This window comes from Hypanus sabinus, chromosome 12, assembly GCF_030144855.1.
Source record: "Hypanus sabinus isolate sHypSab1 chromosome 12, sHypSab1.hap1, whole genome shotgun sequence".
NCBI classification, from domain to species: Eukaryota; Metazoa; Chordata; class Chondrichthyes; order Myliobatiformes; family Dasyatidae; genus Hypanus; species Hypanus sabinus.
In genome coordinates this window covers 75,393,034-75,410,999 of record NC_082717.1, presented here as the reverse complement: position 1 = coordinate 75,410,999, position 17,966 = coordinate 75,393,034, and the positions used below count along the sequence as shown (strand labels likewise).

General features: G+C 40.2%; 1 protein-coding gene across 10 annotated transcripts in view; it reads left to right on the top strand.

Moving 5' to 3' along the window:
• The window catches only part of LOC132403025 (1-phosphatidylinositol 4,5-bisphosphate phosphodiesterase beta-1), a 1,013,243-nt gene that overhangs the window by 963,337 nt on the left and 31,940 nt on the right, over positions 1–17,966 (top strand). For 8 of the 10 annotated variants that reach the window (XR_009515160.1, XR_009515161.1, XR_009515162.1 and 5 more), the window contains one exon: positions 2,819–3,011. Coding sequence is in view for 6 of the 10 variants with exons in the window: in XM_059986239.1 (XP_059842222.1) it covers positions 2,819–3,011 (193 nt within the window). In the remaining 4 variants the exon portion in view is untranslated. Of the gene's footprint in view, positions 1–2,818; positions 5,224–17,966 lie in introns of those variants that run through there. The other 2 variants (XM_059986240.1, XM_059986243.1) reach the window with 2 other exon arrangements.

The following is a 17,966-nucleotide window of genomic DNA, read 5'->3' as shown; positions in this document are numbered from 1 at the left end:
CCGACGCTAGAAAATTGCTTTTGAAAAATTACCTCAATACTTGATACAGTCAATAATATTTGGGTTGGTCAAAATGAGAATTAAGATTGTGTCGTTAATAATACTCAGATGACCGAGTAAATTACCAGTTGAGGGAAATAAACTTGATTCACCTCAACAGAGCAACAAAGGGAGAGATTAATGAATACTGATTGGAAAGTTCCAATTGATGATGATGACAGAATCAAATCCGAAATGTGGCCATCTACTAGGAGTAGGATACTGCGAGCTGCGAATATGTATACCAGTCATTAATCATTAGAGATCTACCAATAAGAATATGAAAGCAAATATACCAGTTGACACATTTCATTTCAAAGCAGTGCCTACATCCTTACACTGATGTTTGGATTGCATCATTATGTTAGAATATTCATAAGAAACAGGAGCAAGGATCGACCTCAAGCCTGATCTACCATTCAATAAAATCGGCCTCAAGGTGACTTCCCACTTTTCCATACAGTACATAATTAACTCCCTCGAAATCTGATCAACTTATGCCTTGTAATTATTTATTGACTCAGTTACAAGGCACACGGGTGTGATATGTGTGTGTTCATGAATAACAGCTGTAGCAAAAACAAGACATTGTGGATAAAGCTATTTGCTGAAAGTATCAGTAATTTAAAATAGAATTAATTTAAAGTGCAGTATAGATCAGGATGTATTTGTGGAGAAAAAAGAAAAGTTATATTAATATTTTAGGTCCACATTCCTTTGCTAGAACCCCAATGAAGATATTGAAGTTTTGACAAAGGGTTCCAAACCATATATTAATTGCACCTCTCCAGCAAATCTTTCTGACCTGCTGATTGTCACCAGAATTTCTTGCTTTTCATTTCCTCAGAGATTCTTGCATGTAACATTACCAGCTCTTAATTATTAGTATTCCCGAAGGTAAAGTTATATCAGTACTTTCTCAAGTTAGAAAGATAATAGTTTTTGTGTGTGTGTTTCTCTGTCAGAAAGTTTTACCATTTTTAGGCATGTTGCTTTGTGATTTATGTGGTATTTATAAACGTTTACACCGCTGTCCTGATATTTCCTGGGGAAAGTATGGGAATCAAAGCAACATCATTAAATATTGATACTAACAATATAATTAACCTTTTAATTATTTTGAGATTTAAGTTTTTCAAATTTCTGCTCCTAATCCTATTCTATATACAGATAAAATAATCTAATTTATTGCAAAAACTAGTATACAAGACATGTAGATTTGTAAGTCAGTTCCGCTTTATGGGAACTTCAGTTTTAGGAATAATACTCTTCCTCAATTTAAAACATATTTAGCTCTCTCCCTCCCAGCTTTAAGTCAACAATGAAAAATAATTCACATTCTGAAGCCCACTTTCTTCCATTAGTAATGTACTATAACGTTGTGTTTAAATATTGGGGTTTTCAGGTGAAATTGCATAAAATATAAAGACATGTGGAAATATCTAAGTCACATTAACCTAAAAGCACTGCTGCAATCACACCCAGGCCCAAATACAACCACAAAAGACAACTAAACATGAGGCAGGAAATTCAATAAATGTTGAAAAATGACCTTGTTAACATAGTCAAGGTGAACTGCTGACATCAGCATCAATGTCATCCAAGTCCCAGGGGTTGGACTGGGACAGAGTGTATAGCTGTTTGTAAGTGTAATTGCTATTCATATGGATTTGGCAGAATAATTTTGCCCTGGATCCACAGGAGGGTTTTTATTACATTATCTAAAGATTCTAAAGCTATACTAACCAGCCAACTGATTCCAATGTCTGCCACCTACTGTAATTTCTGATTAATTTTAGCAAATCGGCATTTGGTCCTTAATAAAGTTTAAGACCCCAAATGCTTGCTTTAAGCATCTGCCCTGGATTGGTAAGCTCTATGTGTGTAGCACTGACTCACAGGCTGACCTCTACCCCCGTAGCTCCTTTCTGAACTTCGGTGGGTCGTGGCAAAGAACGTCAGTTTTCATTGTTAACAGTGGGGGGCTTGAGAGCTGCTATCACCAAGCCTGATCCTTCTTTCCACACTTATACACTTCACTGCCCACCAAACCGGTTTTCAGCAAGGGCAAGGGCAATCATTAGCAGAAGCAGAAATTTGAATGAGCCTGGCGGTTTCAAACTCAGTTGTTTTGCACAGGTAACCCAGCGCAGTCTGGAGAACAAACCCAGGAGAATGGATAGATTGTCTAAATGTTGCAGATAATATGTGAAAAGATTATTTGCAAGCATAGTGGATGATTAGACAAGAATAATTTAGGAACCTGGGAAAATGTGTTCCTTGGTTGAATCAGCTAAGAGTTTGATAGGAAATTACAAATTTCCATGCTGAGAGTTCACATTTGTAAACCCAGGAATTAATGTCATTCAAGTGGTTAAATATTAGCTGTTCCATTTGGAAAAGGTGATATTTCTCAGCAAGGTCTGATTTGATGCATAATGTTCTTGGATAAAGACCATTAAGTGAACAAGGTTTGGAAAGAGACCTTGGAACGAAGGTCCAGAATAAGGGGAAGTAATTGGCAAAGAAAATAAACATTTGCAAATACTTTAATCATATTTCTAATATGGTCTGCCTTCTCACCTGGCTAATGTTTAAAAAAATGAGAAATTTTAAACAGTAAAGGATTAATGTGACTTACAAAAGCAAGTGTTGTTTATTTGTAAATGTACTTATGTGGGATAAAACAGAACAGAATTCCTATCCTGCAGCAATTAAATCAAAATTTGCTGGTCTGGAGAATTTATTACATTAGATTTTCTTTTTCTACTGTTTGCAGCTACAAAGTGACCTTGACCAAGAATACCAAGATAAGTTTAAGAGGCTGCCTCTCGAAATACAGGAATTTGTACAGGATACATTAAAAGGAAAATTCAGCGAAGATGGAGACCACAGTGCTCCAGCTTCCTCCCAACCTCCAGATAATGGTAAACTTAACCACAAATCTCCAAATGAAGATGACGTGGAAGACAGTAAGTCAGATAAAGTGTTCGATACTTCACTTTAATAAGCAGATCCCATCTTTAAGTTGCATTAATCTATTACATTTTTTTTAAGAATTGCTACACACAGGATGTAGACAGGAGAATAACCACTTGGCCACATGTTTGTGCTATGGCCAATCTTCAAAGTAGAGTCAGAATCGTGTGTACGTATGTGTGTGTGTGTGTGCACGCGCATGTGCGTGTGTATTCTGTTCAAGTGCCAGTGCAAAACTAATTGTACAGTGCTACACATTTCATTTGGAAACAAAAATACTTTTGAGGTTTATAGTATTTAATTGGCAAAATTCAACAGCCGCATATTCCAAACATTGCATGTTTGCACTGTGTTGCAAGAACCTTTGCATTAAGCTGCAAGCACAGGTTTGCCATTGTCTGTGCTGTACACAAAGGTACATTTACACAAGTAATTGTACGTTGCTGCATACTTTAAATTCAGCATTGCTGAATTAAGAATGCTGCTTAATATAATGGAAGTTTTGGCTGTGCAATTCTAAAACTTTCTGTATAGCTTTGCGAAGTATATTAAAGGGAAACAAGTTTCAGGGATGCATGCTTGATGGAAATAATGTGGTTATCACTGTGGATACTTTAAAAATATAGCTGTAAGGAGCAGTATTGTTGTGCAGTTTGTCCTGTAATGTACTGTATTTTGAGGTAGCTTTGCAGGATTAAAAATGTGTAATTGCCTTCTGTGTATGAAGTACAGTTACATTGAAACAGTTTTCTAATGTTACTATTACATGTTAATGTAAGTGATGTAACTGAAAGTCCTGGTATCTAACTGCACAATCAAAATATTGTAACTTGTTACACATCTAAGTTTTTTTTGTACAAGTGGTTGTAAATAACTTGAAGGGATAAAATGCAAATCATTGTTCTGTACGTATGCACTTTGTGAATGAAATTTTAATTTCAAAATTAAACACTGAAAATGCGATATTACTGATGATTAATTAACACTGGTAACTATACAAGCATCTTTATGATGATAAGTCAGCTAAGCAGTCTGTGAAACCTGAGCTCTTTGGCATTATTCACTCTGTGGCCGTGTATCCAACACAAGATGGACTGCAACAGTTGATATAGCTCGAAACACAAAACCAAGATTTCAGGAAGTATTTCACTGTAAAACCATTTTAATTCATAGTAGTTGTTTTAACAATATACTGAATTAAAGGCTCTGGATTTCCACTGCATTCAGTGCATACAATTACGAAGTGAAAACATTTCTTTGCCATTATTTGCAGTATTAGTCTGATATGATGTTTTAGTAAAACATTTTAAACATCTCTTTATTTTTATACGATTTAACTTACTATTTTAATGAAAACCCACCAATGCGGGGTCTAGCCATTAAATGCTCAATGGGGCATTTCTCATTTTATTTTAACTTTTTATTGGTTTTAACAGTGTGACAGATTATTGCAAAAATAGAAATTCATGGTTTAGTTTTTTCAATATTACCCTATTGTTTCAACTTTAACAGGAGATTGTTTGTGTGTATGTGTGTACTCACATGTATATGTATACATATAATGTATATAATACAAAATACATAACCACAGGCTTTATTTGTTGTTTAACGTTACTTGAATTAGTTTGTTGAAGTTAAAAAATCTAAGAAGGGGTTTTCTGTATATGATGTGAAAGTCTTGTGCCTTTCAAGTGTTTGCCTTGTTCTGTATCTGTCTAAATAGAATATTGTGGAACTCTATTATTGACTGTTCTGTCCTGAACTAGATTGTACATGTATTTCATGTGACAACTCCAAACTTGATAGCTTGTGCTCAGCATTAAATGCCGATCATTTTTGGATTAAACGTTATAATGTTTCACAAACTTTAGCTGGTACGTCAGATCTGGACAGATTACAAAATGGTTCGTAATAGTGAGTGAAGCAGAATCCTCTTTATCTCATTAATCATATTAGGTAGATTGTGTTTTGTAGGTAGATTGTTTTGATTTAAGGTTGACTGTAAAATAACTAATGGATTAAAGGGAATACTTCACATTAAAAGGATGTAAATAATATTGTCTTTAACAATAATAATTTGTTTTAAAATGCATATTCAAATTTTGTATGAATTCTATGCAATTTTCTGGCATGATGTTTCTTCCACTTGTAATTTTATGTGCATTCATCAGTTCTAATAGAGAAATAAAAATGCTTTAATCATGATTATGTCTATGTTAGCTTTACAGAATGCTTTGTAAAGTTTCTTAATTAAAACTACATTCCCTTTGGTTAAAGACCCAATAAAACATTACTGAATATTTCCGAACTGTAGAAGCTGACAGCATAATTGCAGCTGCTGATGTATGGCTAAGATAATTGCAGCGACTTGCAGGCTGCTGGACAGCGTACTGAATCCTCTTTAAAAATAAAGCAGAAAATGCTGGAAACAGTCAGCAGGTAAGGCAGCAGCTGGGAAAAGTGAACCAAACTTATCATTTCCATTCAAAGCCTTTGTGATGGCTCTGATGAAGTATCATTGACCTGAAACGTTCATTCTGATTGTGCTTCAGTGCCCTGTATCACAGAACATATTCTCCGCTTTTCTGCCAAATAAATGCAATAAACAAAAAATACTATGTTAGCTTCCTTAATTACTTGTTCCTGCTCAATGTCACTCAGATCCCACTGAATCTCAGAGTTCTCCAACATCTCACCATTTAGATAATATGAATAAACGCAAGTTAATCAAGGGTTCAAGCATCAGCTCTAGTCCCAGACTTATTTAGTTTTCTGTTACTGACCTGGAGGAGGGGGCAGAGTGTACTCAGGATTGCCGAGGGCATGAGTCAGCAGAGATGGTTGAGAAATTCAAGTTCCAAGGAGTGAACGTTAGTCTGTCCTGCCTCAGACACATGGATACTAAAGGCAAGAAAGCTCACTAAATTCCTCAGGAGGTGAAACAAATTTGGCCTATCCCTCATTGACTCCCTCTAATTTTTTATCAATGCCCCATAGAAAACATCCTATACAGATGCTTCATGGCTTTGTATAAAAACTATTCTGTCCGTGACCACACACTGCAGATGGTTGTAGACACAGCCCACTACATCAAGGGAACTAAGCTCCCCTCCATGGACAGTCTCTCAACTCCTCATTGCCTCAGTAAAGCAGCAAACATTAAGTCCCTACCCACCCGAGACATTTTCTCCTCTTCCCTCTCCCATCAGACAGAAGATACAAAAGCCTGAAAGCACTTACCACCAATCTGAAGGACAACGTCGACCCAGCGATTATAAGCTATTCGATGGTTCCCTAGTACGATAAAATTGACTCACGGCCTTCAATTTACACCATTAACATCTTGCACTGTACTGCAGTGATTACACTTTATTCCTCTATTGTCACAATGAGACCAGTCTCAGGTTGGAAGAGCATCACTTCATACTCTGTCTGGATAGCCTCCAACATGATGGCATGAACATCAATTTCTAAAGTTTCCAGTAATTCCTCACCTTTCCTCTTCTTGAAATCCCCAGTCTGATTCCCCTCTTACCCATTCCTCATCTGTCCATCACCTCCTGGTAGTGCCCCTCCCCTTCCCCTTTTCCCATTATCTCCAGGCCTCTCCCATCAGATTCCTCCTTCTTCAGCCCCTTACCTCTTCAACCTATCACCTCCCAGCTTCTTACTTCATCCTTCCTCTCCCACGTTTACCCTCATCTGGTATCTCCTGTCACCTGCTAGATTGTAATATTTCCCCTTTCCCCACCTTCTAATTCTGGCTTCTTTCTCCTTTCTTTCCAATGCCAATGAAGTGTCTTGGCCCAAAATGTCAACTGCTGAGTTCCTCTCCATAGATGCTGCGTGGCCTGCTGAGTTCCTCCAGATTTTTGTGTGTGTTCATTCTGTTACTATTTTACCTTGTACTACCTCAATGCACTCTGCAATGAGTTGATCAAAATGAACAGAGTGCAAGACAAAACTTTTCACTAACCTTGGGATATGTGGCAATAATAAACCAATTCCAATTCCAGTAGGCAAAAACCTGTCAAAGAGAGTTTCAGAGAGGAAAGAGGGAATTCATGCAATTTGACAGAAGAAATCTAAAAGCAGACTATTCTGGAGAAAGACTACAGATAAGTGAGCGAAGTACGAAGGTAAGTGCTCATTTGCACAAATCGCAGGAAATTAGCAAGAAGATACAACAGATAGTTGGGAAAGCAAATGGCATATTAATTGATGTTGCAAAGGATTGGAGTTCGGAAATAGGATACTGGTGGGGTCACACCTGGCATACTGTGCATGATTTTGGTCAGCTTTAGAGGCAGTCCAAAATAGATCCATTTGTATTAGAGTGTTGCTCTATCATGACCAACTAAAGATGTGTATTGCAAACACAAGAGGTTCTGCAGATGCTGAAAATCTCGAGCAACAAACACAAGATGCTGGAGGAACTCAGCAAGTCAGGCACTATCTACGGAGCGGAATAAACATTGACATTTCTGATTGCGGCATTTCACCAGGATTGCTAGGTCTATACTGTTTGGAATTTAGAAAAATGAGGAATGATTTAAGGAATCACAGACGATTCTAAGCAGGGAAAGACAAGGTAGATGTTGAAACAGTTCCATTATTGGAAGAGTCTTGAATGAGGGAGCCTTTTACAAGATTAGATGGTAATAATTTAAAACTGATGTGCTTAAAGATTGAGTGAATCTCTGGAATTCTCTGCCATAGAGGGCTCTGGAGGTTAGATCACTGGGATATTTAAAGAAGAAGTAGATGAGTTTTATTTTAAAGTAAGGAATTGAGGCAGCAGGGAACTTGCGCAAAAAAAAAGAGATAGTGCCTGGATCAGATCTGTCACAATCATACTGAATTGCAAGGCAAGCTTGGATGCTGAAGTGGCTGACTGCTGCTCCTACTTCCTTGTATTCTTGTACAATTCTTTTAACTGCCAAAATTAAACAGTTTCACATTTCCCCTTATATACTCTACTTGTCAGATATTTACTCGTTCACTTAACCTTCCATATCCATTGAAACCTTCCTTATTTCTTCTTCACAATTGTTCTCCTGTCTTATCTCATCAACAAATTAAGCCACGAGACCTTAAGTGCTGACATCCACATAATTTATGTAAATTGTGAAGAGTTGAGGCACTTACAACAACCTTTGAGACACGCCACTCAATATATCTTACCAACCAGAGGGAAGACCCATTTAGCTTACTTTCCATTCACTGATGGGCACTTAGTGTTCCACACCACCGGAATATTACCACTTAAACCATTAGTGTTAATTTTCTGTAATATCCATTGAAACAGCACTTTACAAATACCTTCTGGAAATAAATACATAATAAGCGTATAATCCGATCTCTTTATTGATATCACATGTAAATACATGCTGGTGTTTACCTGTTTATGCACACTTTTTATTCCATATTTATCCTTTAACCTCTAACTTCCTTAGCTTATTTATAATGCTTTATAATTGTTCAATGTTGTTGCTTTTTGTTGCAATACACACCCCAACCAATTTAGCACAGCAAATTCCTAATACTTGTAAATATATATGGTGAACAAAGTTGATCCTTTTATAATAACACTTCTTCTGTGGTAAATTGTGGTAAACTATCACCACAAACAACGAAGAGGCAAGCGAAGGCAAGGCTGACTCGAGAGTCAAGGCATGTGGGTGCGATGCAAAGTTGGAGCATGGCACAATCAAGAATAAGTCGAACTGAGGTTGACGTATGTTCGAGACAGAGCTGGAGTTGGAACGAGCAAATTGGAGAGGAGTTGGAGCAGAACAGTTTTGGAGCTTGTCTGGCTAAGCTGGGAGCGAGGTTGGATTGATGTAAGTGCCAAGCCAATTTGGAAAGGTTGAGTACGGGACCAAATGTGGCGGCGAGGTCCAGGCCCAGAGCGTATCGCGGCAGGGCCTGGGTCCTAGTGCAGGGGGTGACCCAGTGTTCGGACCATTTAAATGCCGCCCCAGATAGACTGAAAAAGCAGGGTGTTCAGACCAGAAGCAAGGGTCAGGCCAATATTGCCTGTTCTTCCTCGACATTCACTCATCTCTCCGTGGTGCTGAGGATGTGTGACTGTTCAGCTGCTTTGGGCTTCATGGTGATTTGTCCTGGTGTATGATGAGCTGAGACTGAAGCTATGGCTTGGTGAATTTCATTCTGAATGCTGGTGCTTGCTTTTATTGTGTGTGTGTGTGTGTTTCTCCTTGCTCTGCATACAAGGTGTTCGTCTTTAAATTGGGATCTTTCAGATTTTTTGTTTTGTGGCTGCCTGTCAGCAGTCAAATCTCAAGGTTTCAAAGGTACAAATTAATGTCAGAGAAATGTATACAATAGACATCCTGAAATGCTTTTTCTTCGCAAAATATCCACAAAAACAGAAGAGTGCCCCAAAGAGTGAATGACAGTCAAAGTCCCCCCTAGCTCCCCCCTCCCACATGTAAGAGGCAGCAAGCAACAACCCTCCCTCCCCACACCAGCAAAAATAGCTTCGGCACCCGCCACCGAGCACTCAAGTGTGAGCAAAGCAACAGCAAAGACACGTACTTGCAATTACCCCAAGGACTTGGTGTTTCACCCGGTATTCAACATACCATAGGTTCTCTCTCTCCCTAATAAGGGAGAAAGAGGTATCTTTGTTTTCCTAGTGAGTGGGGAGACATACAAGCAACTTATAGTTTATGATGTTAAGAGTCCACCACATCACTTTTTTTTAGCTCTATGCCCAGAGATCTGGGCAAACAACCGCAGGTATTCCGACTCCTCCTGACGACACAAGGGTCTCCGGTCGTGACACTGACCCTTGATCCGCCTGTCTCCAGAGACCCAAGATCAGAGTCTTCCAAACCCGAGCTGAACTCTTAGCTCGAGTCCTTGGCGTACCAAACAACAACAGCTGGTTATGAAACCCCAAGAGTGGGACCATTCCCACAAAGAACCAAAGTCAGCATATAACTCTGGGTTAAGGTCTTCAAAAGAACCTTGAAAGGGAAAAATAAAGATATTAAAGATGGAAACAAAGCTGTTTCTGAAGATGCAAGCAAAGGAGTCGCCGTTTAGCGCCATCATCACTCCATCTGTATAATTTATACATACTTTGATAATTAATGTACTTTGAACTTTGAAGTAAGTCCTTCAAAGAATTCCCTTTCATAACACCACATTAACTTTACCTGATTATCTTAATCACATCATTAAAGTGAAATGATTGCATCTCCAAAACAACTTTAACAGTTTACGGGTCCATGCAAAGGAAAACAAAGACAACATGACAGGCATGGCATGATCGATGGTAAGCAACATTCAAAAATATGCCAACGACCACCTCCAGCAGAGATGTTCAACCACTTCCCCTTGATGTTCAACAGCAATAAAGCTGTCAAGTCCCCCATCACTATCACTCTGGTTTTATTGTTACCTTGAAACACGGCTGGATCAGCCACATAACGGCTAAAAAGAGCAGAGTATCCTGACATGCCAACTTAACTTCTTGTACGTACCTATTTATGTTAAAGCCATGCTTTAATACAATATAATTTTAACTCTTTGGTAAATGGCTGTACATTATATCCTTTTACAAAAACCTATAGGATAATAGATGGGCTTTTAAAGAGTTACACAAATTGACATCACTTATGCCATTCATGCTGTATAAAGCTATGAATCCTGCTATATTTCCTCATATTGCTTGCAAGACAGGATGCCATTTGGCCTCATCAGACCATGCTCATTCTCAGAACATTCACATTCATCCCAGGTCCCAACTTGTCTTCTCTCAAATCAATACCCCCAACTCTCCACCCGGAGATCGTTCACAGTAACCCAGGTGTAAGGGGTGTGGGAGAACACAGGGAAAACCAACGCTGTCACAAGGGGAACCTGCAAACTCCACACAGACAGTAGAAAAGAGTTATGGGGCAGGAAGCCTCACCATTCACTTCTTCTTTCTAACCATTCACTTCTTCTTTCTAGTAAAAGGGAACTTGTAGCAGAAGCGCTGGCAGAAATGATCAGAATCAGGTTTATTATCATCATGCCACCATTTTATTTTGAAGGTGAGGGGTGTAGTTTGAGCGTATTCTCTCATTATTTTTATTCTCTTTTTGCACTACTTAAAAAATTGGTTTAATTTACTTCTTATTGTAATTTATAGTTTATTTTGTGTATTGCACTTCACCACTGGCACAAAGCAACAAATTTCCAAACATATGTCAGTGATAATAAACCTGATTCTGATCATTTCTGCCAGCGCTTCTGCTACAAGTTCCCTTTTACTAGAAAGAAGAAGTGAATGGTTTGATTGCCCTTATTATTGAAGGGCATAAATCAAAGATCTGTAGTTGAAAAAGATGAGATGTGAGGAGTCCTTGTTTCAGATTCCAATTTTTATTGTAATTTTGATTGTTCAAACCTAAGCAGTTAGGGAAAAGTCCTTTTAAAGGCACAGTGTCAATAAGTGATAATGTTTAATAGCATATTTGAGCAATATTGGGTTTTTGAGGTGTTACATGAGCATTCCCAAAATTGTCTGTTTCCTGGTACTGCAGTCCAAAAGAGCAGTCTTCCACCAATATTAGTAAGTCAAAGATAGACCACACTTTTGAGTACCTTGCATAACTTTCAATGCCATATCCACACAATTCCAGAAATGGCTGCTTGCGGGTAATATTACCTGTTGTGATAGCCCACTTTTGAGGTAAGTTGGAGAATTTGCTTCACTAAATTGACCACATAGCTTGTGTAATTGCCTTCACATTTTAGTAAATCCAGAATTTTGAAGAAATTGCACAGCCAAGCGCTGCTGATTTTCAACAGTGAGAAAGGAAGTGAATGTTCTGGCATTACATTAGTTTAATGGCGCCCATCTTGAGATTGAACAGTGTGCTAGCATAGCGGTTGACAATAAACTGTCAATTATTGACAATAAACTGGACTGGTCAAAGAACACTGTCTACAAGAAGGGTCAGAGCCGTCTCTACTTACTGAGGAGACTGAGGTCCTTTAACATCTGCCGGACGATGCTGAGGATGTTCTACGAGTCTGTGGTGGCCAGTGCTATCATGTTTGCTGTTGTGTGCTGGGGCAGCAGGCTGAGGGTAGCAGACACCAACAGAATCAACAAACTCATTCGTAAGGCCGGTGATGTTGTAGGGGTGGAACTGGACTCTCTGATGATGGTGTCTGAAAAAAGGATGCTGTCCAAGTTGCATGCCATCTTGGATAATCTCCCATCCATTCCATAATGTACTGGTTAGGCACAGGAGTACGTTTAGCCAGAGACTCATTCCCCCGAGATGCAACAGTGAGTGTCATAGGAAGTCATTCCTGCCTATGGCCATCAAACTTTACAACTCCTCCCTTGGAGTGTCAGACACCCTGAGCTGATAGGCTGGTCCTGGACTTATTTCCACTTGGCATAATTTAATTATTTATGGTTTTACGTTGCTATATTTTTTCACTATTCTTGGTGCGACTGTAACGAAATCCAATTTCCTTCGGGATCAATAAAGTATGTCTGTCTGTCTGTCTGTTAGCATAACTCTTTGTAGTGCCAGCGATCACCAATCGGTGTTGCATGTCCATAGCCATCTGTAAGCAGTTTGTATGTTCTCCTCGTGACTGTGTAGGTTTCCTCTGGGTCCCCCAGTTTCCGACCAGATTCCAGATACAGGTTAGGGTTACCGAGTTGTGGACTGGCTATGCTGGCATTGGAAGCATGGTGACACTTGTGGGCTACCCCCAGCACATATTCGGACAGTGTTGGTCATTGATGCAAAGGGATTGAAGGTGTGCTTCGATGTATATGTGGCAATTAAAGCTAATCTTAATCTTGGATTCCCCGACCCCATATCGAGGCTGAATCAAAAGATTAAGGCACAGAGGATCCACAGAGATCTGGGAAATTTCACTCAGAAGTGTCTCTGCTATGGAAGACAGTGTAGCGGTGGAGGGGTTTTATTCTCGCTGGAGATCGGTGACTGTTGGCATTCCACAAGGACCACTGCCGGACCTTTGCTGCTCAAATTTGGACAGATATACAGGTGGATTAATTAGTAAACTCGCAGATGACGCAAGAAGTGCAGAAGGTTGTCAAAAACTTCAGCAGGATATACTGCAGCTGAAGATGGGGGCAGAGGACTGGTAGACAGAGTTTAATCCAGACAAGTTTCAGATGTTGCATTTTGGGATGTCAAATGCAAGAGGAAAGCGTTCAGAAAATAGCAGCGCTTCAGGAGCATTGATATATGGAGGGATCTTGGGTCCATGTCCATAGTTGTAAAGTTATAGGGCACTATAGCACAGAAGTAGACCCTTCTGCCTCTCTAGTCTGTGCCAGCCTGTCCTGCCTAGGCCTAGTCCCATCTACATCACCTGGACTATAGCCCTCCATAGCTACCTCATACATCACTATCCAAATAGCTCCCCGTGAGTGACAACACAAGGACAGATGGTGATAAATTCAGTGTGTGGCATGTTTACCTTCATTGAGTATAAAATTCAATAATTCATGTTGCAGATATATAAAATTTTGGTTCGGCTGTATTCTAGCATGGATAAAGCAGTGGTTATGTGGCAGGAGGCAAAGAGTGGGAATAAAGGGAGCCTTTTATTGTTGGCTGCTGGTGACTAGTGGTGTTCCACAGGGGTCTGTATGGGGACTGATTCTTTTTACATTATATGTCGATGATTTGATTGATGGAATTTGCAGATTATACAAAAGTAGGTGAAGGGGCAGCTATGAAGAAATAGAGAGGCTATAGAAGGACTTGGACAGATTTGGAGAATGGGCATGTAACTAACAGATGGGATAAAGTGCCAGGAAGTGTATGGTCATGCACTTTGGTAGAAGAAATGAAAGGGTGAACCTAAATGAAGAGAAAATACAAAAATCTGAGGTGCAAAGGGATTTGGGAGTCCTTGTGCAGGATTCTCTAGAAGGTAATTTGCAGGTTGAGGTTGTGGTGAGACAGGCAAATGCAACGTTATTCATTTGCAAAGGCAAAGAAATTAATTTCAAGAGAGCTGAAATATAAGAGCAAGGATGTAATGTTGAGACTTTCTGGTGACGCCTCACTTGGAGTACTGTGAGTGGTTCTGGGCCCCAATTCTGCGAAAGGCCATGCTGAAACTAGAGATTATAAAGAAGGCTCACAAATATGACTTAAGGAATAAATGGCTTGTCATATGAAGAGTGCTTGATGACTCTGGAACTGCATTCACTGGAACTCAGAAGAATGAGGGGTGACATCATTGAAACCTAATGAATGATGAAAGGCCTTGACAGGGTAGATGTGGAAAGGATGTTTCCTAAAGTGGGGATGTCAAAGACCAGAGGCCTCAGCCTCAGAATAGAGAGGTGTCCTTTTAGAACAGAGAAGAGGAGGAATTTCTTTAGGCAGAGAGCGGTGAATCTGTGGAATTTGTTGCCTCAGACAGCTGTGGAGGCCAAGCCTTTATGCATAATATAGACAGACATTGATACATTCTTGATTGGTCAGGACACAGAGATATGGCATGGGGAGGGGAAGGCAGGAGATTGGGACCGAGAGGAAAAATGGATCAGCCATGATGAAATGGTGGAGCAGACTTGATGGGCCAAATGGCCTAATTCTGCTCCGATAGCTTATGGTCGTATGGAAGTTTTGCAATGCCCTGCTCTGACGTTAGATTTCCAGGAAAGCCCTAGTGGGGTGCAACTGGAAACTTAGTCTGCCAAGTTGATAATCTCAGTCCAGTGGAGACTCTACCTCACCAATGGACTAGGCAGAACCAGCATTAAAATTTTACTTCAACTTTCATTTGTTTGTAATCGTGCATTTCTATGCTACATCCTCGATAATCACAGTTATTGTTCTAATAACTGCAGGTTATTAGAACCTGTTACAATCTTTAGAAATTTGGCCGATATGTTGATTTGCGACCTAACTGAAAGAGAACTGTTGGACAAGGCGCAGGAAAGGTAAATGTTCACCGTTCCATTACCGGTGTGGGCAGTAGAGCAAGCACTCCATCAGCAGGCTAGCCAAGCAATCCTTAGACCTTTCCTATTCCAGTGTTTTAGTTGTCAAGCCCTGTGTTAATCAGGCTTAATTAATCTGAGCTTTCAGCTCGAGTCCCCAAGGAAGCCATTTTCTCACCGTGTCTTTAAAATTGATCCCAACACCTTTGAACGGCAATAAAATCCAATGTTGTACATGTATCAGCAGCCACGGAGATGGTTAAAAGTTGTTTTAAAGATCACAGAAACCTGACTTGAGCCCAGAAGTCTAAGCTGATAGTTACAATGCTGCTGTTGCAGTAAATAAGATGGTACCTTTTTTTCGTTTGGGGTATTGACTCAGGTCCTATCTGCTCTCTCAGCCTGACCGAGAAAGAACCCATGGCTATATTTCAAAGGAAAGCCAAGATATCATCTTTGATGTGCTGTGCAATATTGATCCTCATCAGTTTCACTGAAATATATTTTATATCAGTATCTTAATATAGAAACATAAAAAAACCTACAGCATAATACAGGCCCTTCAGCCCACAATGCTGTTCTGAACATGTACTTACTTTAGAAATTACCTAGGGTTACCCATAGCACTCTATTTTTCTAAGCTCCGTGTACCTATCCAGGAGTCTCTTAAAAGACAGTATTGTATTCGCCTCCACCACCATTGCCAGCAGCCCATTCCACGCACTCACCACTCTTTGTGTAAAAAACTTACCCCTGACATCTCTGCTGTTCCTACATCCAAGCACCTTAAAACTGTGCCCTCTCATGTTAGCCATTTCAGCCCTGGGAAGGAGCCTCTGACCATCCACAGAATCAATGCCTCTCATCATCTTATACACTTCGATCAGGTCTCCTCTCATCCTCCGTCGCTGCAAGAAGAAAAGGCCAAGTTCACTCAACCTATTCTCATAAGGCATGCTCCCCAATCCAGGCAACATCCTTGTAAATCTCCTCTGCACCCTTTCTATGGTTTCCACATCCTTCCTGTAGTGAGGCGATCAGAACTGAGCACAGTACTCCAAGTGGGGTCTGACCAGGGTCCTATATAGCTGCAACATTACCTCTTGGCTCTTGAACTGAATCCCATGATTGATGAAGGCCAATTCACTGTATACCTTCTTAACCACAGAGTCATCCTGTGCAGCATCTTTGAGTGCCCTATAGACTTTGACCCCAAGATCCCTCTGATACTCCACACTGCCAAGAGTCTTACCATTAATACTATGTTCTGCCGTCATATTTGACCTACCAAAATGAACCACCTCACAATTACCTGGGTTGAATTCCATCTGCCACTTCTTAGCACAATTCTGCATCCTATTGATATCCTGCTGTAACCTCTGACAGCCCTCCACACTATCCACAACACCCCCAACCTTTGTGTCATCAGCAAACTTACTAACCCATCCCTCCACTTCCTCATCCAAGTCATTCAAAAAAATCATGAAGAGCAGGGGTCCCAGAACAGATCCCTGAGGCACACTACTGGTCACCAACCTCCATGCAGAGTATGATCCGTCTATTACCACTCTGCCTTCTGGATTCACAATTCTGGATCTACAAAGCAAGGTCTCCTTGGATCCCATGCCTCCTTACTTTCTCAAGAAGCCTTGCATCGGGTACCTTATCAAATGCCTTGCTGAAATTCTGTCAGTACCTTCAGTTGAACTCTGTCTTTGTGTTTCCCCTAGCTGTCAGTCTGTGGTTTTGTGTTGCCACGTGCTCCTGACCCCGCTCCTGCTCTACTCCGGCCCCTGTATCACTGAGTACTCCATCTCTCAGCCACTTCTCATTATTACCTGTATTGCTGCCACCCGTGTCTCATTGTGCTCCACCTATCATCTGCCTCTCTGTTTATTGCTCTGTGTATTTCAGTCCTGTGTTTTCACCTGTTTGTTGCCAGATTGTGCTGGTGAATTTTCATGAGCCTTTCCAGCATTTGTATCTGTACTCTGTCTGAATATTGGCTCTGCCTATTTCCCGATTCTGGTTTTTGGATTTCTCTGGATGTTTTGATCTCGCCCTGAACTTTGTTGCTGACTTTGTTTGCACCTTGGGACTTGTCACTCAATGGAAGTCACTGTGTGCACAGTACTGGGTCTGTAATTGGATCCCTGCTCTACCTTCATCAATGTGTTTAGACAGATCCTAAAAAAATTCAATCAGGCTCGTAAGGCACGACTTGCCTTTGACAAAGCTATGCTGACTATTCCTAATCATGTTATGCCTCTCCAAATGTTCATAGATCCTGCCTCCCAGCATCCTTTCCATTAACTTACCAACCACTTAAGTAAGACTCACTAGTCTATAATTTCCTGGGCTATCTCTATTCCCTTTCTTCAATAGGGGAACAACATCTGCAACCCTCCAATCCTCCAGAACCTCTCCCAGCCCTATTGATGATTGCCAGAGACTCAGCACTCTCCTTCCTCACTTCCCACAGTAGCCTGGAGTACATCTTGTCTGGTCCCGGTGACTTATCCAACTTGATGCTTTCTAAAAGCTCCAATGCATACTCTTTCTTAATGCCGAAATGCTCAAGCTTTTCAATCCAATGTAAGTCATCCCTACGATTGCCAAGATTCTTTTCCATAGTGAATACTGAAGCAAAGTATTCATTAAGTACCTCTGCTATCTCCTCCGGTTCCACACACACTTTTCCACTGTCACACTTGATTGGTTCTATTCTCGTACATCTTATCCTCTTGCTCTTCACATACTTGTAGAATTCCTTGGTGTTTTCCTTAATCCTGTCTGCCAAGGCCTTCTCATGGCCCCTTCTGGCTCTCCTAATTTCATTCTTAAACTCCTTCCTGCTAACCTTATAATTTTGTAGATCTCTGTCATTACCTACTTTTTTGAACCTTTCGTAAGCTTTTCTTTTCTTTTTGACTAGATTTTCAACAGTCTTTGTATACCATGGTTCCTGTACCCT